This window comes from Mastacembelus armatus, chromosome 3 (genome assembly GCF_900324485.2).
Source record: "Mastacembelus armatus chromosome 3, fMasArm1.2, whole genome shotgun sequence".
Classification (NCBI taxonomy): Eukaryota; Metazoa; Chordata; class Actinopteri; order Synbranchiformes; family Mastacembelidae; genus Mastacembelus; species Mastacembelus armatus.
In genome coordinates this window covers 6,751,101-6,777,141 of record NC_046635.1, presented here as the reverse complement: position 1 = coordinate 6,777,141, position 26,041 = coordinate 6,751,101, and the positions used below count along the sequence as shown (strand labels likewise).

At 37.2% G+C, this 26,041-nt stretch overlaps 1 protein-coding gene across 4 annotated transcripts in view; it reads right to left on the bottom strand.

The window, feature by feature from the left end:
* LOC113138094 (protein diaphanous homolog 3) overlaps positions 1–26,041 on the bottom strand; it is a 140,279-nt gene that overhangs the window by 82,942 nt on the left and 31,296 nt on the right. For all 4 annotated transcript variants that reach the window (XM_026320237.1, XM_026320239.1, XM_026320238.1 and 1 more), the window contains 7 exons: positions 25,656–25,774; positions 25,509–25,573; positions 22,973–23,077; positions 20,609–20,932; positions 19,031–19,145; positions 1,462–1,557; positions 1,008–1,102 (listed from right to left, as the gene is read on the bottom strand). In XM_026320237.1, the coding sequence (XP_026176022.1) occupies positions 1,008–1,102; positions 1,462–1,557; positions 19,031–19,145; positions 20,609–20,932; positions 22,973–23,077; positions 25,509–25,573; positions 25,656–25,774 (919 nt within the window). The remainder of the gene's footprint in view (positions 1–1,007; positions 1,103–1,461; positions 1,558–19,030; positions 19,146–20,608; positions 20,933–22,972; positions 23,078–25,508; positions 25,574–25,655; positions 25,775–26,041) is intronic.

Here is a 26,041-nt window from a genome sequence, read left to right as displayed (position 1 = left end):
AGTTACTGACAACTAGGTGCACATTTACCCATTCTAGTCTCCCTGTGCTGGTTACATTTGTCCTTCAGAAATTATTAATAATTATTTTAAAATTTCATGGCTTGTTTGCCACATCCTAAACTATTGCCCTTCTCTGTCCTCACACTCCTGTTAGTAGCCAATGGTCTGCTGACTAGTTATTGCAAACCATCCCCAAGGCCAGGCTGGAGGGCATTTGTTGTCTGGTCTAAAAACCTCTCTCCCAAAACAGCCTCAGCCAGGTTTAAATGCAGTTTAATTTTTTTTTTAATATTTTAAATAAAAAAAGAAAAAAATAGATATGGCAATTAAAAAAAGGTTAAGCTAAGCTAGCCTTTTCCTGCTCGAGTTTAAGCCAACTTGGCCAAAGCTATAACTATTAGCTCTTAGTCACAAAAATGTGATTTCAAAATAAATTATCTGGGTTCTTCATATTGCTGCTCAGAGACAGACACACATGCACTGAATGTCCTTAATGTGTGCTTTATATATCTGTTTAATAAAAGACACTGACACATAGTAACAGGAATTGCTAAAGCAGTGATGCAAAAATGAACAGCAGAAAATATTAATAAATAATATTACAGAATACTGCTTAACGTTGGCATAGCACCTATTTATTTATTTTCACAAACTGCCTGTGCTTACCAACTGCTTCAACACCTGTTGTACTGTAAACTTTAAATACCCAATATTTCAGCCTCAGGCAACATCAGTTTCAAAGTAGACAAGTAATCAAGGCAGTAGACAAGAGATGAGGCATGAACCTGAGCAAGTAAGTAGGAGAAGGGCATCACTAAAAATGTACTTCCTGTCTCGAGGGGAAAAGTTGCACATTGTAGGTTGTGGTAGTTTTATTCTTTCCATCTAAGAGGTAGGCTGGTTCACTTCTAAGAATTAGGCAGTTAGTTCAACAAAGTCATCGACTAATGTCAGATGAGCAACAGAAGCTCAAAACATTTCACAGTTTCATGCCAAACCTGCCTTACCTGGATCATTGGTTCAGTGAGTTGCTCCTCATCCAACTCCAATACCGTGCGACGAATTTCCTCATAAGGCATACGGAAGGACCCTAGGAAGATGGCTACACAGAGACAAACAGCAGATTTATATCTATGTAAAATTCTTCTTTCTCTAGTGGAATCTTAATATTGTTATTTAGCTCAGTATGTGTGTGTGTAAGTGATATCATAAAGTCAGTTTGCAGTGGCCAGGTTCACCCTAAGTGTTGGCTTTATTGCTATAGCAACAAGCAAAGGTATAGTTTGCTGCACGCCAAACTTCATTTTTGTAACTATAATATGCCAAACCATTTCATGAGATCTAAATGAGAGAAAAATGCAAAACTGAGGCTGGAATGACAGAACTGCCCAGTACATTATAACATAAAGACTCATGTGTATATTACCATCTTTGGGAGAAAAAGTGTGGTTGAACACTTACAAAGATTCTGTGCAATCTTGGGATCGAGCACTTTGAGCTCTTTAATTCTCTTCTTTATGGATTTCTTATCCTCAAGATCGTCCTCTTCTTTTTTGGCTGAGGAAGACAGAAACAATGAATTTTTATCAGGTAAGATTTATACAAATGCACTTACCATATTGCTGATATATGTATAATACACCCAAAATTCAGATAAATTGAGATGTAGCGTAAATATGAATATAGGATTTAGCTATCACATTTCCAGGTGTCCAGGTACAAGAAAGTAAACTAAAAGTTGCATTAGGTTTACTTTTGGAGCTGTAATGTACTATTGTAGTAGTTTAAAGTCACCCCAAAAACAATTTGTTTTTCTTTTTAATATATGTTGTATATGTTAATATATTTTTCCAAGTGAACAATAGCACCGTCCGCCATGACAAGATGAAATTCAGCAAGAAGCATGGACAGAGGAATTTCTGGGAAAGTGATGATGATATACTATTGACAGAATGGGGTGTGAGTGTGTCATAGCCGTTCCATAAGCATAATGCTGCCCAGTAATCAAGTTACAGGTGAAGGTCAGTTCTGGGTCAGATGTAGCCAGGTTGGTGGGACTCTCGTAGTGCTACTAGTAAATCAACATCAACAAACACCAAAACAAGAATCCACTCCAATGGGTAGACATAAACAAATATGCATATACACATACACAACCCTGTTGAGCCACACACCAAACAAGGGCGTCATGGTTGGCTTTAATTATTTAAGACACCAGATTAAGAGAACAAAATGTGCATCCCATGAGTATGCCGGGTAATTGTCTGGTGCTGTAATTATGGCGTGAGCAGGGGAGAAGAGAGAAGAGAATCCACAGGAAAGGTATTTCTACAGTTCCGTGTGGGCTTGGTTTTCTTTCAGGGATCCTGTATCTAATTAAAAAGTGAACATGTAGACTGGGGCTTCAGCAGAACAGACTGTTAGCAGTTCCACAAACATACACACCTACAGCACAACCCACCACACACAGGAATACACAAACACGGCCACACAGTGAGTTATCCTTGGACTTACGTGGCTCCTCTGTTGGTACACTCTCCTCATACTCTTTCAATGTGTGAGAGAGAGGCAAATGTAGAGGACAGACAAGGCAGACAGTGGAAAACGTATACCATGGAAAAGGGAGAGAAGAGAGAATGAAGAGATAAAAATAATTTTTCATAAGGGTGTATCATGTCCACTGCAGCAAACACAGAGAGACTCAAGTAAGGAAACATCTTTTACAAACATAATATGCTTTACAAATAGAAATGAATAATGTCTGAACATATAAACAAGTATAAAACAACTAGATAACCACAAATGAAACAAAAAGACCAATTACCACAACACAGCTAATTTTACTAAAGATTTACCCAATTTCACAATAAATTATTCAGTAAAACATGGGCACGCATGCTGTATCTTTAATCTTAGACAGGATTAGTGCTTAAATTTGCTGATAAATAAGCAGGGTATAGCAATTAAGCTAATATTTATCAATTTAATTTATCAGCAACAATAAACGTAATAACTTTAGGACCGTTAAAAAAAAAAAAAAAAAAAGATTTTCAAACTAGATCAGAAAAAAATATTGATCTAGATAAGCATGAAGGACAGCAATATCTGCCAGTACAATAGTACACATTCTATTTTCTACCATGAACCACTTGCGTACCATAAATATGTTCAACAAGTAATGTAAGTAAGTAATACACAGAGCACTTGACTTTCGACTGCCTCCATGAGTGTATTAGGTGGCGAATTTTCTCCCTGCTCAGGAGAAAAAAAAAAAAAAAAGAAAAAAACTGAAATTATATAAAATGCAATGTTGTCGATATTTACCTTAAAAACTAGCATAAAGAGCTGAGGTATTAATTTTTACAGGAATGTAATCTTGAATGTGATGTCATTAGGTATTTCAATGCAATATAAGGAGCCAGCCCTATTAAGCCCCCAGCTTGCTGCATTAAAATGTTGTATTGATCTGCTCATCATAACTTACAGCCTCACAGAATCTCATTTATTACACCAACATACACTCCCTCTCAAACATATGCTCGCCCAAGAAACACACAGTACCAGAATATTAACCACCTTATTTCAGTGCATATAAGGATACTTGGCTGGGTCATATAATCTCTGAATCTGCCTCATCCACCACTACTAGAGCTGCATGTCTTACAAGAGATGGGGATAAGATAGAAAATCATATTGCACATACATACATATACACACACACAGACACACAGACACACACACTCACCTCAGGTGTTATCAGTTAAAATCAGCTAATTAGATTGCCCCCTTCGTGCATAACCTCCGCATCCTCTGGCCTTAAAAAAGCTCTTCTTCAGGGAAGCCTGCTCATTATACATCAGCCAATTAAAATGGCCCACAGAGGGTCAGAGTTCACTGGTTAATCAATCAAAGGGAGCTGCAACTGTTGTAGTTATCAGATTGCGTTATCACAGAGGAACTGGGGGAGATAAGGATCCACTTGTGAGTACAGAACAGTGGGGAGTCTGCATCACATCACAGGTCTAGGAAAAAGTAGGAAAGGGTCATGGCATAAGTGTGGTATGACTACAGTCTATATTTCTGGCTTTATAGTGCTTTATACTGATTTGCCAACTTCAATTTTCAGAGAATGAGAATGAAAGTTACAGGTGCATGACAAATGGTGCATTGACTAAAACCACAGTTAACATCAGACATCAGGACTCCAATCACAGATCAGGAGGGAGCAGTGCACGAAAAGCATTGCTGGAGAAGTTAAAAGACATGCTCTACTCTGCCGGTGCTAGCCGTCTACCATCTAAGCACTTTAAAGTTAAGCCCTCTTAATGGAGGCTTGTGATAAATGCCAACCTGATGACGGGAGTGTGGACAAAGTGGAAGCAGAGATAAGTATAATAAAAGAACAAAATGAAGATTTTAGAAATAAGGACATCGGTTTCCTTAACTCTCAGTGTACGTAATACATTGTACTGTTAAAAAAAATAAATTCTGGCTTATTTACTCAATGACAAACGAACAACAAAAAATATGTGTTCCTGTCTTTTCTCAGATGAAAAAAAAATAAATAAATCAGGGGGTTCTGGGTAAACAAGAAAGGAGAAGTTTTATTGTCTTCTTGAGGAAAGGAAAAATGTGTTTCAGGGTCAGATGAGGATGCAAAGCTAGAATATTAAAAGAGTTATCTACTCCTCTCACTTCTACTTCTACTGACTAGTTTTGATCCGTTCTCTGCCACAGTTTAAAGGCACTTGACAAAAATATGACAATATGTATCATTACACACACACACGCTTCCCAAAACAGTAGCACTTCCCACAAGGCAGTATCAGTCAATTGTGCTGTCAAAGCACTAAAGGGAATGGTGGATGAAATAAAACTGCTGTGAAAGAGCATGACTGATGCTGTACATGTCAGGCGGGCCTCAGAGACAAGCAAGTAACACCGCAAATCCCGCCCCCCAAACCCCTCCCTTCACTCATACAAGAACATACACACACAGACACACACACAGACACACACACACACACACACACACACACACAGAAAAGTCACCTCCTTCTCCCCAGCACTCTACACTCACACCAACATTTCATCATATTGAAATGGATTGCTAATCAAAGAAAATGCCTTACTGGAACTGCCCTCCTTTTTGTGCCTGCACACACATGCACACTCACAAAGTTCTAACAATAATTTCGAATGAAAAACACATATTTGTATAACTAATATGTAATGAAGTGACAGCAGTGTGAATGAGACATAAGATGTATGTTTGTGCTTGTTTGACCTGTCATTTTATCCAATATTTGTCCAATTATCTTTGTTCCTGAGGAGATATCACACCCTTGAGTCGACTTCTCTCTTGATGAGGCTTCATTATTTATGGCATGTTATAGTGATACGGTCATCTCCCCCCTGAGCAGGCAGATACACAAGCACACAGTGAGGGAAATTTGAGAGGGCAGCAGTCTCCAAAAGGGTAATTAAATCACTGTGTTGTTTCCAATAGCCAATCAAGGCAGTCATGCAGGTAAAGTTTAAATCACTATTATTAGGGGAGTTTCTGTAGCAGGAATAATTTGGGGGCATCACAATTCAATGTTAAAACACCACACATATACATATATAATACACACGCACACGCACGCACGCACGCACACGCACGCACGCACACACACACACACACACACACACACACACAATTGCCTGAAGCAAAATCCACTGTGAGACATCTGATGCACAGGAGGGGGGCTGTCTGCAGCAAGTGAACAAATCCACCATTTCGACACATCTGTCAACTCTACAGTCAACAGAGGGGAGACGAACAGTCAGACCAGCCTCGTGGTTTGACTGTTGACTCACTGTACTGATTCAGTTAAGTTCTGGATTTAAGTCAGGCTGACAAAAAGCACAAGAGACATTCAGAATCCTCAGTAGCTACATGGACAATCCACACCTGCCCTCACCTTTTCCTCTCTGCCTTATCAATGCACACACTCCATTCACACTAATGCTAATATGACATCTTGACTGGTGTGTTTGCACTTGGACTATTCCTCTTATCAGGAGTTGCTTGGTGTAAGTACAAGTGAGTGCGAGACACAGAAGAAGTAAGAGTAATGAAGCAAGAAGCTGTGTTGTGAGTGAGCTAATCAAAGTATATCATGCAGGGCCACCTCTCTCTGTGATCCAGACTAGATGACCCAGGGCCATAATTAGTGAGACTTTCATTCTGATAGCAGCAAATTAACAGACTTCATTAGGCTTTTCTCTCCTCTCCTCCTGCTATACCAAGATCCTTTCTGAGTCAAAACCACTAAAACTCCTCCTGTATGAGCATCAGCATTTATAACATACCGGTCTTCACAAAGAAACTCACATGCCCTGCAGACAGAAAACATAAGCATACATTTAAAAATAAAATTCACAAATTTGGACTGAAATCAGTGAAGCTACATCAAAAGATTCATAATAGATTTGAAGCTTCTGTTAATCAGTGTGTACCGGCCTGTGGGAATGGATTTAACCAGTACCCTATTCTCAGTGGAGTACTGCCCTCTAAAGGCCTCTTGAAGACCTACAAATGCACTATAAAAACCTGGATAGGTGTGGGTGTGTGTGTTTTAAAAGTGCTTTCTGACTATTCTGTCATATCAGGATGAAGAATTATTGTCTCCTTTTCATTTTACTATGTGACAGCACCAGTCCAACCTGAACAGCTGTTTAACCCACCCCTAACATTTCCAAGTCTTTCTGTGGATTGATGACAACCTAAATATTCATCTCTGAAGTAATTTTCTATTTTTCTCCATGTGCTGCTGCAAACATGTCTGCGCCCACCTCTTCACCACTTCCCCCGCCCTATATACACAAACCTACATGTGTGGATGAAAAATCACCACAGAAAAATAAAGTCGCAAAAGCAAATACGTTTTTAACGAGCCAGCCCATTACTTTGGCGATATGAGAACATAAAAACACAAATTGGGAATAAATTGAGGTGCTGATGCTTGAGAAACTGAAGTAAGAGAAAGAAGAAAAGAATGAAGAGGAAAAGGAAAGCAGGCAAACAGAAGATGATTGAGGACAATCAGCGTGTGTGTTTGTGGAAAACTTGTGACATGATATTTTCCAGCTATATTTCAGCTCACCATCACAGGGCTAGGTAAAATGTGAATTGGTGATTGGCTTAAAGAAAAGTATTGTAAACAGGAGCCAATTTTACTGAAACATATCAGTTAATAGAGCCAGAATTTGGCTCTATTATAGGCAAATTTCAAATTGTAATGTATATGAAAACAGGCTGGGTATTATGAAAAAAATAGCCATCTGTTCACTGTGTACTACTGATCAGAGCTTCCTATTCAAAAACAATGAAAAGAGCCTTTAATGATTACATATTTGATGGGATCTCTCATAATGGCACAAATTTTCAGCAGCCACATGAAAAGTCATTATAGAACTAATGGTGTTCTTCAAAATGTCACAGCAAAAGCATAAGAGAGTGGAGGGAAAGGGAAAAAAGAGAACAAGCTAGACAGAGGGTGACAGAGAGACACAGGAGAGAGAGTCCATTCAGTGTGAACTAATACACTGTATATCAGTGGAAAGAAATACTAACTACTAGACAGCATGAGATGGATATCATGCTACTATTCTCAGATGCTCTAAGTGGTTTAAAACAAATGATATTCAAAGCTAGACTCCAAGCACCTTGAAAGGTAACCTGTACATTACATTTTATTTTTACCCAAATGTAGAGATAATTATAGTAATTAGGTAAATTTACTTTTAGGTAAAGTACAAGTGACTATGTTCTATAAATATGAGATCCTTGACTGTTCTAGCCTCCTTCAGGCATTTAATATAGAAGACCACAGGAGATGGGGATGAAAGGATATGAAAAAAAGACCACCTACTACTCCCTTTTTTGGTATCCTTCCACCACCACCTCCTCTGGTCCTCTATTTCTTCATAATTCCTCTATGGTTGTGTCCAGAAACCTCCTCAGCTCCCTTTGTCTCACTGTAATTTGAAAGCCTACCAAGTTCTTTGCACATCAGGCCACAAAAGACATTAATGTTCCAAGAAATACACCCACCTCGCATACAAGAGACCTATTACCCATCACTGTGCGAATATGTTAAGTGGCTCCAATTTAGAAGCGGTCTGACGGTTATTGTAGTGAAGACTGGAGCACTGGAGGCATGGGTTTGAACGATCATGACTGTTTAATGTGAAACATCAGTCTGCATTTGACAAGTCATGACAAGCTGTCAGCTCTGACCATGGTCTTTACCTCCACATGTGAGCCCGCCCTTGATCATGTGTGGTTCTGAAAGACAGATATCTCAATGAGTTTATCCCCTCCCACATACAACCACCATTTCCATCACATAGTCCCCTAAATACTTGTGGAAACTGACAAAATCCAGACAAACATGCTTCTTTCTCAGGCCATAATGTGGGAATGGACTGTCTAATTATCTCTTACAGTATGCCAGCAGTAGATCAGGAGCTTGACTTTAGTCAGCTTTCTCTGTAACAGACTATATTGATTTGAGTTTTGACATCCAATGAGAACACAGCTGTAATGCTATAGCAAGAAACATAAACAAGGGGAGGACTGTGAAGCAAGTTTTAAATACCCATGTCCCAACTTTTTCCAATTCATTATTAAAGATTACACTTCATTTATAGTAGATGTGCAATGATGAATGGGTCATCAATTGGAAAACCATTAAACAGAATTTTAATAAATTAACCTGTACTATAAAAAAAAGTGCTAATCAGAGCAGTAAGGCCCACACCAACATGGATTAGTAGTAATCATCTTGAGGCAAAGTTAGGATTACAATGTTTGCATAAATCAAACTAATGCAATTTCTCTATGTCCCCAGTACATGAATTGAATTATGAGCTGGTTTAGTTGTTATAAGTAATTATAGGGATATTACAGGATGAAATGATAGTTACAGTTTAGTGTCATAGTTTAAAACATTTTTTGTTTGTTTTTATGTGCAATACATTGTAGTGTTTGCCACTAGAAAAATATTTGCCATTAATGCACAAAAAAATAAGTAGACATTTTATGATGTATAGACTAATTTGTTACTCTACGAAGCCCCTCCATACACTGCTAATTATTTTTTTAGTTCATTTGCATCCCTTTTAACTGGTGACTACTGGGTGGACACAGCATAATTTGCTGGCTAAAGATTATTACGATGAGTAAAATTACTATTTTAGGTGTAGCATTATTAAAACTATTTTGACTATTAAGAGGGATTTAATATCATATATGAACATTTCTTACAACAACTGAGACAAAAAAAAAAAAAAAAAAAAACTCTTTAGATATTTAACCATCTATAATGAAGTTGAACATGCCAGGTCTGGTTGCATTTACATGCAGGAACACACATACTGGAATTCAGATAGACTGCTGATACACTCAAAACCTAATTGTATTTTTACATCAATAAATTTAGGAGTATTACAAATTCATAAAAAAATATAGAAGACAAGCTAAAAAGAGTTGCTTTTTAGCTTGCTTTTTTTTTTTTTTTTTACTACTCTCTGTTTCTGTTAAGGTTCTCATCTCACAGTGCTATAATTGTGGAGAAGAGGTGGGTTATTAGCAGATGTCTGTATCCTGATAAGAAATGGTGAACTGATTTTGTGATCTTTGAGAGTCTTGTCTAATTGGATGTTATTTATTAGGCAAAAGGAAGCCAAAGAAAAGGGCAGCTCTCTTCCTGTTGCTGCTCATTGTCCCAGCACTGACAATGAATCCATCTCTTCACCCTCTGCTGATAAACAAAGAGATGGAAGGAACTAGCTATTTTATACCACATGTCAATTAAGATACCTCTACATAGACCAGTAAGACAAGCACATTCATCTCTACATATGGAACAAGATATTTCAGTGGTATGAATGCGTTTAAGGATAAAGGGTGTCTTAGATTAAAAAATTGGGAAATCCTTTATGGCAAGGTAGGAATCATGATTTAAGGTTGAAGTTGCAGTGGTAGCAGTTTTATATAACAATATTGGACAAAGAAAGGGAGGAATAAGAATTGCGCTGATAATACATTTCCAATTATAAAAATGTAATAAAATCAAGTACTCTTGTTTAAAAGAGAAAAGTGGGTAATGATATGGTACAAAAACAGGAGTCAATAATAATGCCTAAACATGTCCAGCAGCCCCATTTAATATTCTCATAACATTATTTTATTATAGTATGTGTTAGTAATACATTATGGTGAGAGGGGCAGCTTGTTAAGCAAAGACATAGCTTAGTTTAAAAGTCAGACACCAATTAATTTATCCTCTCCTTTGTGTGTGACGCCAAAGACATAGCTTATCGTGTAACTTAAGCAACTCTATTAATCATCTCAATCCCATAGTATTTCTCACAAAGTGCTGCATAGTTTATTTCAGTTTATGATCCTGAACAAAAACAGTGAGGGTGGGACAGCGCTGCCTCTCTAGTAGTTTGTTTCCACCGGTGCCCCTTAATGCTAAAAATAAAAGTAACCGCACTGCAAGTAGAAGTGAATAAATACAAAAGATCAGATAAGACATGAGTAGTACAGTACAAAAAGGGACAGGTTCCACATATCCCTCAGCTACCACCTGCCAGTGTCTCTAAACCATTCTGTGATTTTCATCATCTCTTCTTGCTAACACCCACAGTAAACCCCTGCTATACATGTTTTATCTCCAAATACTGACACTGATGATCGCAAAGAGCTTCTCCAGGGGCTATCTGCAAAATCACAGAAACACAAGTTCTGAGAGGTGTCAGCATTCTCTCTAGGCGTCCATCCACTATATTGGCTTGTTTGTTTCTCCTTTTTTTCTTCCTTTCTGTTCAACTATAAGAGGAGAGGTTGTGTAAAAAGGAGCACAGCTTCTTCCTTCCCTTGCATTTTTAAATCTTTGTTTAAAACTATACTGATTAAAACTGCATGGATTAAAAAACAAGAATTGTTCCACTATTAAAAATATAGATTTCCAATTAATTGCTGCAAAATTAAAGCCATTCCAAAAAGGGCAACACTTGGATGGTAAGCTTTAGAAAGTTCATAATTCAGAATTGTATAAAAAAAAAAAAAAAAAAAAAAAAAAAAAAAAGGTGTAGTTTTATTGCAAAACCAAAACCAAGTCTGTCTTTTTTTCTTCTTTGTGTTTCAATACTCTTGTTGATATTCATTTTAAGAGGTTGGTTGAAGTTACAGTCCAAATGAGGAAATTTCAATTGAAGTGATGAAAAAGGCATTTCAATCAAATGCAAATAAAACTCACTGCAGTCACATAAATAATGCAAACAACCTCCAGAGGTCACACAATTGTGCCATGTTGCTGAGGTTGCTATGACAGTAGATGAAACATGGCCTGAAGCAGTGAAGGTAACAGGAGTCCTGCTGGCATAAATTCTAAGGCTGAGCAGATAAGCTTCCTGTCACTTTAAGTGTACACAGTCCACATAGTCATCGTTAAAGGAAGGGTGGCACTGTCAGGTCAGATGTGAAAGAAATAAAGCTCTGAACTACTGCGTGAGATGAGGTTCATTCATGTGGGACACACACTCATATGAACCTCTAATACTTCTCTATAAGTTAGGAACAAACATGATGAATGGGCCTGCTAATGTGAATCAGTGTTAGCAGTAAAAGTTATCACACTGCACCTCAAAAAAGTGGGTTTGAATTGAATCAATGCGCTTAGTGTTTGGAAACGATACTCCTAACTATAGGCTTTACAGTAATGCACGCAAATCACAAAGTCACCATCATGTCTTCAATGAAAACATTTCAGTGCATATAACAAAAGATGCTTCCTTATCTCACTGTTTCTAAATTATGTAAATAAGGAAATATGTTTTACTTGGAGATCAAGGACAAAAGTAACTAAAGGGTGTGAGCAAAATAATACTAACCTTTGGTTTCTGTTCCAGAGCAAACGTGAAGGCAGGTCATGCAGCCAAGCAGAAGTTGGAAGAACAGCATTAAGAATAAGCAGAGAACAAAGGGAGAGAAACAGACAAAGAGCAATGATGTTTAGTAATGTTTGAAGCAAGCATTATTTCAGACTGGCATACTGTCAACAGAGAGACAACAGAAAGTCCTATACAGAATATAAAGTGATACCACAGTCCATAGAGAGATATTTGTACGCATTAACAGAAAAAAGTATCACTGTTATGAACATGGGCAGTTTGGGGTCTCTGACTGAAGACAGCAAATTAACTGTTTCTCATAATCAGAGAATCTCAGACCTTTCAATTCATGGAAATTGTCTTAGTTAATGTTTTAGTGATGAGTGATTTCAGTCACCAATGACATTAATAATCAGTTACAACAGTCTTACTAGTACATTTGATGTCATAGGTTCAGTGTCACAGTTCTCACCCTGGAACTGGTTATTATAGAAATTTGCTCTTTTCATTCCATACATAACATGCTGACTTGCCCATTTACAGACCTCGTCTTTCGCCTTACAAGAAGATGTCTGTTGACCCACATTCACAGCAGTAATTGTCTGAATGGTTGCAATCACGGATGTAAGACTACATTCTGATCTCTGGTTGTGAGAGGGAAAAAAAAAACATTTCTACCATTTTTAGTTACTACAAATTCTTTGATGAATTTGTGATTGTTTTTTACAAAAGCAAACTCCACTACCCAAGCGCCAACATGTGTTTCAACTAAACTATTTGTGCGAATTCATGAAAGTTTAGACGTCACATCACTGTTGCTGACTATACTGCTCAGCAGAAAGTTTGTTACATTGAATTATAATGCTGCTACAGCCTATGCCACTTCCATTTCTCTCTCATTCCTTGACGAGGGACTCCTCTCCACACTGAGGCTACGCTCTCAGAATGAGACAGTAAGCACAAAGACTGCAATTAAAGTCCTCAGATGTCAAGGGAACAGATTAAAGTTAAGAGTTCAGAGGCAGACAATGTAGCATCATTAGCTATACTTAATTTATAATCTCTGATTAATAATCACAATGAGATAAGCGTCACTCATGGATACAATGATTAGCCCTCACCAGTCATATTCAACCTCAAAGCTATGTGCAAAGCTCTTTTACCAAACTATATAATCAACACTCAAAGAACAAAGCACAACTTTAACAGTCTTTTTGTCGCAAACAAAGCATGTGTGAGGAGTGTGCACTGCATGTTTGCAAAAAAAAAAAAAAAAAATCATACAGCTATACATTATCTATACCACTTATCCTCTAGAGCAGGGATCACTAACCCTTGTCTTCAAGATCTCCTGCCGTGCTGGTTTTCCAGATACCCTGCTGGTACACTGCTGGTTACCTGGTTACCAGGTGTTTTCAGCCAATCAGAAAGTGGAAGGACAGGGATAGTTGGAAAACAAGCATGACAGCAGCTCAAAATTCAATTGAATTATTCAGTGGGATATTTATTTATTTATGACATTTATTTTGGGGATATTTATATGCTTTCAGATAGAGAGATGACAGAAATGTCCAACCAAGGTCACCGGCATGACAAGGCTCATTCTCATGGTTTTGTCATTCAAACGTGCAGTCAAAAAATCTGACATTTTAAGGCTTTGACCTATTTAGTATTAAAATAAAATTGAAACTATATATATAGGTTATAGGTTTAAATCTGAAAACTCTATTGACAAAGTATCCTCACTCAACTTTCTTGTCTTATGAAAGTAGATTAGGACAAAGCATGATGTGAGTGAATATGTGACAGGAACTATTTTATTCAATACATTTGTGCACTTGTCCTATTTCAATGGTTACTGTCATTTTTTCCTTGTGTTAGTATGGTAGAGTTAGAAACAACTTATAAACATTGCACAAAATAGCTATTCATGTAAAAGTTTATAAGTCATTATCTATGTTTATGAGAGAATTGCCATAAAGATTATATGAGACGTAATCAGTATGAAATAAACTAATAACCTTTCAGTTGTATACCATGGGAAGATGATAACATCTCAGGAAGCCAATAGGAGGAAATAGAACTGTTTAAATTTAGATTTATGATTAACTTAAATTCTGGTATTGTACATCTGCTGTGAGTTAAAAAGACTGAGTGGTCAGACTACCACTATTCAAGGGGCAAAAGTAGCAGCATCAACATTGGAACTAGTGAACGTATTGAAACTACTTTCAATCCTTCAGAATTGTAAAATCTCTGAATATAGGTCCGGCAAAAAAAAAAACAATATTTTTTTCAAATTATTTGAAACTTGAAATGGCCTGTGTTTGGTGATAAACTAAAGTATTGGACAATGTAAAATTGTGACCTGATGATGGCACTAGAAGAAAGGTCAGCAGATAAAAGTAATTGCAAAGGCATGGACAATGGATGTCTCAGGCAATGTTCATGTCTATCCATCCAATACCTGTCAAGAGATTTTTAATAAAAACCACAAATGTCAGTGTGATGGTTGGTGCTAGAGGAAAGGTCAGGGGACCACCAAAGCCGAAGTCTACAAACAAACTGAGGATTATTTAAACCCTACTAAGTTTTCTTTAGTGATAACTGGCTATGCTATCTGTTTGGCAACACGCTCCCCAGTGTCATGACATATGAATGCAAATATAAAATTACAAATAATTAAATATATGGAGAGAGTTGATGATTAATAATTTTACATAATATATGTTTTATATTCTATTTAGAGATTTTTCTCTGTAAACCTATATAAAAATGTTTTGTTTCATCTAGAATTAAGTGGATTTGTGTGTATTTAGGCACATACACATAAATAAAACAAGCACAAGCTTACACACTTAAAGTGTGACAACCTATTTGTACAGAGGATGGGTGTCATAATTACCAATACATGAAGATGGTATTTCTTTTTAAAGAGTAAGGAAATAGGAAATCAACTACATATGTCTGTGGTCAAGTACAATCCTATGCGACCACCACCATTGATCATGATGGTTAACCTTTATATATATATTGTATTCCTTTCTTCAGCACATATACTGAACCAGTATCTTTTTTTGTACTTGTACAATATAACTACATTTGATTTATATGCATACAGTAGCAAAAAAACACCTGTTTAAATACACTACATCCTGAAATGACAGTGGTTTTTCAAGTCACTGTAAGGTAGGTTTTGATATACATGCACTATAGAGTAATATTACAGAGTAATATTTCTGCCACTGCAGACACTGCCTAATTGTGCATTGCATAAATTTACTAAATCAACTAAAATTCTTGGTGCTGACACCAATGTAAAATAAAGTGCCAGCAAACCAAATTGTTGTTTAAAAATGGGAAACCTGTTATGAATATCTAAACGTAATTTGGATGAACTCAGCTGCTGTAGACCCCCACAGAACAACGCAATCAGAGCATTCCTTAGTAACATTATGTTTCTTGTAGAGCCCAATTCACTTGCTTTTATTGAAATCTATACTATTTTGCCATACATTACAATCTTTTGATAAAAGGCATACATTTTTTTCCATTTATGTCAAATAATTTTGTTTTTTGTTTAATTTTAAAGGCTGTGTCTTCATGTTTAAAAACAACATGTGACATTGTACATTGTGTTTGATATCTGGTGATCAAAAACATGGACATGGTTAATGCACACCCTTATTGGAGGCATGAAGCTTTCAGCATCAGTGGCATTTACCTTCAATTAGGCTATTTCTTCTATTGGAGGTAAGTTTCATAGATATCTACTGTATCAGGTTAAGAGGTAAGCAGCTACAGAAATTGAAAAAAAGAGTCCGAACAGACAACATACAATGTAAGGAATAATTTGAGGTGTAGTAAAGCTTGGAAGTTAATGCATTTGATTATAAAAGCATAAAGATACAAGGCTGCAAAGAGAAATAAGAGATCATACTAAACTGAAAAAGCACTGTATTTGTTTAGCAAACATAGCATTAGTCAAGACAAGATAGACACTTATTACTCTCTCACGTACTCAGTACTATACTTGGCACTGCTAAGGTGCTAGTGGTAGGCAGGCTATATAAAGAAACTATCTAATGGAAGTATATTTTTAAAATTTCCGATATACATCAAGATCATACATACCTTTTGAAAAGACAGGTCGATAAAAAGGAACATAAACATTAAACAAGACTGACAGAAAGAAAAGGGGAAAGAACAGTGTCAAAATTCTCTTGCACTGTCTTACAGGTTACATCAGGTTAAATGGGGACCTTAATTTGCCCGCCAGGGCGAGCATGACTGGCTGTAGGTATCAATCGTGTGACCTGTCAAATTGTGCCCAATCTTTTATGCAGATTGGCTGAGATTGAGCACACAATTTATAAAGTTCATTTTAGTTTGTTTATTTTTAACACTTGTACCACGCAAAATGCACTGCTACATCCCCCGTACATAGTCCTACTTTGCGATTCCTCTGTTAGGCTAAAAACATAACCTCCATTCATTTTTATTGTTTAGGACAAGACATTTACACTACACTTCAAAGGGTACAGCTAACAAGCAAAGACTTGAGAGAAGAGCAGAGAAATCAACTCCTATTATTCAGTATGGTCTTTAATTTTGCTCATTCTGTCCTGCTCACTTAAATGTAAAAACACTCATTTAATGCAATTTGCTCACTGAAGAGATGTGTTAAAGTGGCACTAACCCTTTGCCAAATACCACATCCCATTCAATAAATAAAGAGTAGCCAAAAAGGATTTAAGCATTATAATATCTACTTCTATATTATACACTCAAACATGTTTCACGTCTCAAAAAGCAGTAAAAAATCAGGTTGAATGTGTATTTCCAGACTTCTCTTGAGACTCAGACTGAATAATAACAAAACTATCATTGTACTTTATTTATACTTGATTAAATTGAGGTCTGCCAAAAACACAACAGTGATGAGTTCAAAACAAACTGTTCCCAATCCACAGCACTCTGTGTCCACGATGGCATGAATTCTCTTAGAAAACTACAGCAAGAGGCACAAACATTACAAAAGAATGAGGAGGTTTCAAGGGATATAAATTAATTTTTAATGAGAAAAACTGACTGAATCCTGTTTTATACAGTGTCCTTTTTAATGTTTAATACTGATCCAGATGCTGCTACTCTTAAGTGAGATGAAACATGATGCTACATGGCTGTGTCAATAAGACAAGCCTACATGCGTGTATCTATACACATACACTTACTTATATACAGTTGGAGTAGCAACTGGGCCGGACAGCTCAAGCCACCAGTCATGTTGCAGTCAAATTTTCATGGCTTTCTCGCCGAATTTAAAATGCATTGCCCATGAGCAATAACAAACCCGGCAGCCTGCATACTGCAGAGCAGCATACATTCTCATTTGACAAAACCTGTGTTTTATGTTCATTGTAAAATAAAACGCTGCATGTGAAAATGTGCAAGCTCTAGGTTGTTACCCTAACAGAAAAAGCACAATTACCTACTAGTGGACATCTTCCCATTGCCCTCTCCAGAGAACACCTGTTTGCCATTACGATATGCCTCCATTATTCAACACCTTGAAGGTAGGGAACAAGAGTGCACTGGCATGTGCGGGGAGGAGGGGGGTCTTGTGTACCTACCGAGGATCAGCATAGAGTTGTGACAGGTAGATAACACCTGGATGAATTATTCAAATTGACGTAAGCTAGCTGAGTCGGTGACAAGACGAGAAAGAAAATACAAGACGTGAATAAATCATCAGAGACGGGACTAATAGACCAAGCACAGAAGAGGACAAGACTGATAACATCTCTTGCTACATCCTGCTCTAGCTTTAATCATTCCAACAACCTTGTACATGAATATTCCATATCTTGCCAGCCATACTAATATGCAAGGATGTAGTTCTACGGTGTCTTACCATGCAGCATTACCACCAGGAAATGTCAAAGTGGCCCAGCAAAACCTAAAACAGCATGACAACCTGCACTGCTTAAAGCACTATAGACAATGGATGTGAAATATATAGTTTACTGGATAGTGTTGGGCATGATTTCAATATAATTTTTTTATTATCTCTTCATATAACCATATTAAGACTGTTTACGCAGTAGATATAGTTCATAGTTATAACTAACACACGGTTCATTAGAGTTTAGGCAGTGGATTGATCAAGAGTTTTACTTTTATCACATTTGTAAACACTAGTAATAATAGTACTAATACTGAGGTAGTGTCGTGATAATTATAAAATTATTTTGGTCTATAGCTCACTATCCATTAGCCACTACTATCAGGGGTAGTAGTGGCCAAGGAAATTGTAAACTAAATGAGGCATTGAAGAGAAATCAGGATTCTAGTTCATTTAGTTTTTTAAGACTGCCACCTACGCTCAAAACCTCAAAGGAAATTGGACCAAATTGAACTAACAAATAAGTGATCACTTTTGTCATGCAGATCTCACTATCCATTCTCTTAAAGTGATAAAAATCTATTTGTTTGCTAACAGTTGCCCAGAGGGTTACAAGCACTCACACACTTGCATTCATCTTTGTAATGTGTTACAAAGACCCTTCAATGAAGACACACAGCCAGTTCCCAAGCACACACATACATGGACAACACAAAAGAAGAAACACATTCACATCATTTCTCCTTTTTACCACTCCAGCTTGAGTCTGGAACCCTGCCATTTTCCCTCCTAAAACCACACTGGAAATTTAAGTACAAGTGCTACAGTCACAAGCCAGAAAGCTGGGACAGGGAGTTGGAAGAGAAAGTGAAGTGGAGAAGAGTATGCACTGAGTAGAACTATACAGTTTAGAATTATCTCTACAGGAACAGAAGTTTTTAAAAATGCCCTTAAAGGTCTCTGTAAAAAGTTCACTGAATATGATTGAAAGAAAAAAAAAAAATCTATATACTGTGTAGTAATAATTTAAAGAATATGTTAAGCACAGATGCTTTGCTGTGTGAAAACATCTGCAAGATGATGACAACAAAGCTGTCTCAGAATAGGTCCAGCTGTTGACCAGATGGATATAAAAATAAAAAAAATAAAAAGTATAGAAAAATATGAAGGTCTAACCTGTTTTTTGAGAACCAAAGGTCAGAGCAAATCTGCTCAGTAAATCCGGTTTTGCATATTGGTCCTCATCTGCCCGCACCCAGAAACAGCCCTCTGACATTTCCTGAGGATGAATCTGAAAACACACATCCACAATTTTCTTAATTAAGTTACTGTACAATAATAGTTAGTTTTGAAGGTAAATATATGTTACAAGCGGTACACTATTAGCCTGTTGCACAATAGCATTGTTTAAATTACTGTGAAGAAATTGGTGATTCTTTTAAATTTGTTTTTCCTCTGAATACTGTAGACACAGAAAACATATACCAAGGCACCAAGCCCAAATTTTTCTTGGAATTCATGGGCTGTTACCATTGTAAGGATAACCCTGAACAGCACCATACAGAAAAGTGGATTCAGTACTCTCTGTGTTTTCCATTATATTGGCATGAAATGCCTTCTTCGGGATAGTATAGCAGATACATACACACACAACACAAAAATAAAATAAAACTCTGAAACCCTCAAAAGTGTAAGTGATTTGTGAACATGTGAAGATCTAAAATTAAGGTCATATCAATAAAGTAGCAGTTCCATAATGTTCAAAGGCACTGACTCTACTACTGTTGGGCTAACCTTAATATTATCTTAAGTAACTAACAGCCTATAGTCCTACATCACGTTATATTTATTTATTTACATACCAAAATCTTGATGAACCAAAGTCCAGTTGAATTACTCAGATACCGAACTTAACACTGCAGTCAGGTGAAAAGAGACAGCAATGGGATGCCCATGTGGCCCTATATCTACTCGATTAGTAAATTGTTTTCCAATGCATTAGTTATAGTATGAGGAAGTGACAGAAAATTTTTAAGTCAAGACGTTGCTGCTTCTTGGTTGCTTCTTTGAACCAGTTAAAAACTAAAATCTCTATGGTCAAAAAGTCTATTTACTACTCTAAAAACTGGCTGAGCCACTCATCAATATTTGGAAGTTTTAAACTGAAGTCTGAGAACAGCTCTGTCCCATAGCCATATGTTGGGGTCTCATACAAAGTGCTATAAGATAATTCTTCCTCATGTCCTACTAAAAGGTTCACTTGAAATTTCAAGCATATGGTTTAGTTTGCTGAACACCTGTACCAATGTACTTCTGACATTAAATTATTAATCAAATCCCAAACTAATATCACTTGTGGTTTGAAACAGTATTGCTCTACAGAGAACAACATCTGTACAGGTACCACTGAGGCTGCTCTGACAATGACATCTGATCATCTGTTATGTTCAATTATTACTGGTTTGGCACTGAGGTAGGAAGTTGTTGTTTAATTCTTAGAAAAACATCTGTACTGATCAGGTGCTGCCAATGAACATCAGGAACAAAGTTAAGAGTAGGGAAAAGGGCCACTACAAACACCTGACCTAATTTTCAGTTTCATGTCCTAAACTTTTGTTTTCTACAGTCCATCACAGTGGGAAAACATATCTGATATCTATATAGATAAATATAAATCTATATATATTTTTCATATATTATGTCATCCTCATGATTGAAAATGTAATAAGGGTTATTATACTTTAGAAACTATACCTTGGACCAGTTGAGGCGCTTCATGGAAGTCTCGGGTTTGAATTCCTTCTTAGGCCTGAGGCCATAAGGCAATGCATGGTGAGGGGTGGACCCCAGAGCACCCCCAAACCCTAAAGGGGGTGGAGGGGGAGCACCAAATGGAGGAGGCAGTCCAGGTGGAGGAGGTGGGGCAGGACAGCCGGGTAAAGGAGGCGGAGGAGGGGGAGGAGGGGGAGCTGACACAGCAGATGCTGGAGCAGGAGGTGGAGGTCCAGACGGGAATGCTGAGGAAGATAAAGCCTGTCCAACGTGGGCAGAGGAGAGACTCACCGGTACAGCTCCAAACTGGTCAGGAAGAAGAACGTACACATAAAATGCTTCTTTTATGCACAATGAGACAGTGGAGGTTTTTCTCACCAGACTCCTAACACTTATTGTATCAAAAATTCAAATGGTTTCCTAAAATTAATGAAAATGCCTTTTAACAACAAAATTGCCATTTAAATGCACTATTGACTTTCCCTGGAGTAAAATACCGATTTTTTTTTTATTATCATCACCAAACCTCAACCACCAAATCCCAGTTTATTATATTAACAAATGTTATCTGTGTCATCAAAGCACAGAATACTGTAGCTTAAAGCTCCATGCCATACAACTCCACTAACATTCAAAACTATCAAAGCACATTAATGGCCCATATTATTGCACTGATGATGACACTGGTTAGTAAGAAACATTAATTCTTTGTTTTGTCTCTTCAGGGGATGTACTCATAATAAAAACATAATACCAGCATTAACAACGGTAAGGTTATTTTCAACCCAACACACACACATATACACACACAAACTGCTACACTGAAGCTCAGCTGACAACAAATCCAACTGTGGTTGTAGAGACAGGTGTAAGTGTAAGTGTCATTGTACTGTTGTATTGCAAAAGTATATTGAATAATCTTTAATATTAAAATCTACCTGGACACGGTTTTAGAATCAAAGATTATACAACACACCCAGGATCCAGTATCCTTGTCAGTGAATTATCGGCCCCTTCACATTTATTTATCTTGCTGGTACTGAGCCACCTTTGTAGTGATTGAATTCTTGAATTAAATGACAAAAAAATCTATTTTGAGTGACATTAACCTTAAAATTGCCTTGTCACCACATAAATGATGCTCCAAAGGGTTTAAATCATTTTAAGTCAGTCCATAATTCCTCTGTTTGTAAGATTCTTGTTTCTAGTATGATCAGAAGATCACCAGACAAGGAAAATAAACACTGAATTTGCAGCTAAAAAAAAAAAAAAGACTGGAGAGAAAGTGGAAGCAGATGAACTACTGTGTCTGCCAAGTGTGTAGCGTGGTATGCTTTCCCGTCTAATACCACTGTGCTACAGATAATAGAGGCGTGTTCTCTCAACCATCCAGCAGAAGCCCAGTGCTCATAAATGGTCCAGATTCTGTCCAGAACATACCCACAATAATTTGTTTTTTCCAAAGCTAAAAATCAAATGTTATAACCGGGGCTACAAAGCTTCGTAAATTGTATCATACAGAACAAATGGCTTATTGATCCATGCACCAGTTTTTAGATTAAAGACACACACTAAAGGTCAGCCCTGGGCCCCTTCTCTGCCACTGCCTCATGAGGGAGAAACACCTTTGCTGAATTAACAAGTGTGTGTGTGTGTGTGTGTGTGTGGGTGAGAGTTAAGAGTGACATAGGCACTCCAAACAAAGACAGCCAAAGTTGTGTGTGTGTGTGTGCCTGCATGTGCATGTCTACGTATGTGTATGTGTGCACCAGCTAAATGCACCACTGTCATTTGAACCAAGGTAGTAGTATTTGAGTATTCTATCTGTGTTTGCTCACTCAAATTGAAAAATTATCAGGAAAATAAAAGGGAAGTTCTCTTTCTCTCACTGACTATGTAGTTATCTTGCAGTTCCAGGGCATAGGAACAACTCTCTGGAGTGGTACGAAGGTTGATGAGAGGGCCAGTAGTGAGGGCTGAAGGGGGTTGTCAGAATAAATTGCTTTTAGAACAATTTCCTCTTATGGGATAGAGATCAGAGAATTAGAAATGGCCAACATGGAGGACTGGTCAGTGTTCTCATTAGACTTAGTGTTAGCTAGCCAGCAGAGCAGCCTCCATGTCAAACCAAACTCCCTCGCTCCAAACTCACTCCAGTGAATAAAACCCCCAGCCTCAGCCAGCAACCCAAAATAACAAGAACATCTCATAATGGAAAGTAAGAAAAGAAAGTTCAGTAGCAGTTGTATGACAAACTCAAAATTTTCTCACATTTCACATCCCCTGACAAATAAACACAATTTACAAAAAGTTACATTGAAAACAAAAGATATACATGCCATGTACCTGGGACCTGAAGGCCTGCAGCTCCGCTTGCAGTTCAGCTATTTTTTCTTCACACTTCACCAGCTGAGCTTGTGCCTCCTGTCTGCTTAGAAACTCCTCGCCAAACTAAAAATAGAAATATGTATCCAAATTAACTGCACTACACTAATACCAAATTCATGTAACTAAGAATTAAAATAGGCATTATTCATCAAGTCAAATGATAATTATTTTATATAATTAACATTCATTTTACCTTGATTATCTTTATTTACTGATTTAATTCCAACCCTGTGTCAAACACCCATTCCTTTAAATACAATATATAAACCAATCATTGAGCTCATCCTTCTAATCAGGATTTACAACCTGCTGCTAGCCCAACTACAATTACCCTCAGCAGCCGATCCATTTTACCTCCCTCATTTCACAAGCATGTGTCTGTTTGTGTTGTACTGGCATAAACTGCAATGGTGTTTGCAACTTATGTTACAAATTTACAAAGTCCATTTGTGTTGTGAACCTAAAAGCATAGACCTAAAGATAGTAGAACAAACAGTTCACAACAAACTTACCATTCATCTAAAATGATATAGGAAGAACAATTTTCAATACATTTCTGGGGACCATACAGTATGTACAGTGCTGTGAAAAAGTATTCTCCCCCTTCCTTTGTCACGCAAATGATTCAAACAAATTTGTATATAACACAAAGATAACTGGAATAAATACCAAAAAAATGAAGTTTAAATTATTTAATTTATTAAGGGAAAAAAAAGCCTGTCCAAATCTGCCTGGCCTTATGGGAAAAAGTGTCCCCCTAAACCTAATAACTGGTTGTGCCACCCTTGACAGCAACAACTGCAATCAAGCGTTTGCGATACCTGGCAATGAGTTTTTCACATCACTGTGAAGGAGTTCTGGCCCACTGTTCTTTGTAGAATTGTTTTAAATCAACCACACTTGAGGTTTGCAAGCATGAATGGCCAATTTAAGGTCATGCCACAGCATCTCAATCAAATTTAAGTCCAGACTTTGACTAGGCCACTACAAAACCTTAATTTTGTCTTTAGTTGTTTTGTTCTTTTTTTTTTTTTTGAGCCATTCAGAGGTGGACTTCCTCGTGTGTTCCGTATCACTGTCCTGCTGCATAACCCAAGTTAGCCTGAGCTTGATGTCACAAACTGATGGCTGGACATCCTCCTTCAGGTTTTTCTGGTAGAGCGCAGAATTCATGGTTGCATCAATTATGGCAAGTCGACCAGGTCCTGAAGCTGCAAAGCAGCCCCAGACCATCCCACTGCCACTATGTTTTACTGTCAGTATGGTGGTCTTTGTACAAAAGTTAGTTTTACATCAAATGTAATGATTTGCACACTTTCCAAACAGTTCTCCTTTTGACTCATCAGTCCACAGAATATTTTCCCAGAAGTCTTGGGAATAGTCAAGATGTTTTTTGGCAAATGTGAGATGAGCCTTTGTGTTCTTTTTGGTCAGCAGTGGCAAGTTAGGCTTGCAGTTTTTTACATGTTATTCTGGATTCTTTTATGAGCTCCTGGATGATTTGTCTTTTTGCTCTTGGAGTAATTTTGCCAGGCTGGCCACTCCAGAGAAGGTTCACCACTGCCCAAGTTTTTTCATTTGTGAATATTGGCTCTCACTGTGGTTCACTGGAGTCCCAAAGCCTAAGAAATGGCTTTACTACCCTTTCCAGACCGATACGTCAATTGTTTCTCATCTGTTCTTGAATTTCTTTGATTCATGGCATGATGTGTTGCTTTTTGAGAACATTTAGCGTGCTTCACTTTGTCAGACAGGATACTTAATTCTTAGTGATTTCTTGATTCAACAGGTCTGTTAGGTATCACGCCTGGGTGCGACAAGTGAAATTTAACTCAGCTTTCCAAAAAATGTGGTTTATCAAAGCTCAATTATGATTTCACATAGGTAGATTTGGACAGCTTTTCTTGCTTAATAAATGAAATGAATAAAATATTTAAAAACTGCACTTTGTATCTACTTGGGTTATCTTCGTGTAATATTCAAATTTGTTTGATGATCTGTGACAAATATGCAAAAAAAAAAAAAATCAGGAATAATTTATTTTTCACAGCACTGTACAACTGTTTCTGACCAATACATTTTACCTTGCATTAATTTCAATAACTGTCATTGGGATTTTAAGGTAAGGAACCTAATTATCACTATACTCTATAAAGATCAACTTTATGATTCCATTTACTGTTTTTGGAAAAGACTTTCTGATTTATGATCATTTTCTGCTAGATGATGACTTCAAATTTACAGCATGTTTGGCTACCAAGTTGTTCTTTTGATCTTGTGTTGATTTAATAAAACAAGCCCCTAGGAATTGTCTGTGTTATATAGGGTTGAAAATATATATTTTTTAATTTATTTATTTTATATTTAAAAAATATACATATATTTTACAGAACAAAGTAGAATGAGTGCAAATGTGCATTGGTGGGTTTTGTTTTCACCAGTTGCTGTAGTGGATGTCTAGTAGGATGAAAAGTTGCTTTTTGTCAGTACTTGCCTTCTGTGCTAGTTCTGAAGCTCTCTGTTCATACTCATCAGTTCGAGCTTTATCCACACACACTTCTGAGAAAAAAACAAAATGAAAATTATTTATGCTTCACTCTACCATCAATATTGTAAAAACTGCCAGAAATGTGTGACTTGCCTAACAGGTGGCTGAAGTCAACATCCAGGCGCTTGCGGTAACTGAAGTCTGGATCAGTGCCACTACGATGAAGCACAATCTGAGACACACACTCCTCAATGATCTTGAAGTACTGGGGCCTGAGAGTCAGAAAAAGGTCAAGAGACAGTGAGAAAAAGACAGACTTACAAAAACATGCATCGTTTTATTAGATTCAACTTCATACTTTTAATGGCGTATGCATTTGTACAAAAGTTCAACAGATTCATATGTGAGAGGAACTGAACAGAAGGAAAAGCAAAGCAAGAGAAAACATAAAGAAGATATACCTGTATTCCAAAATGTTTAACAGTTATTCCTGGGCAACCAGGCAGTCATTGCATAACAGAGAGATTCTACACATAACA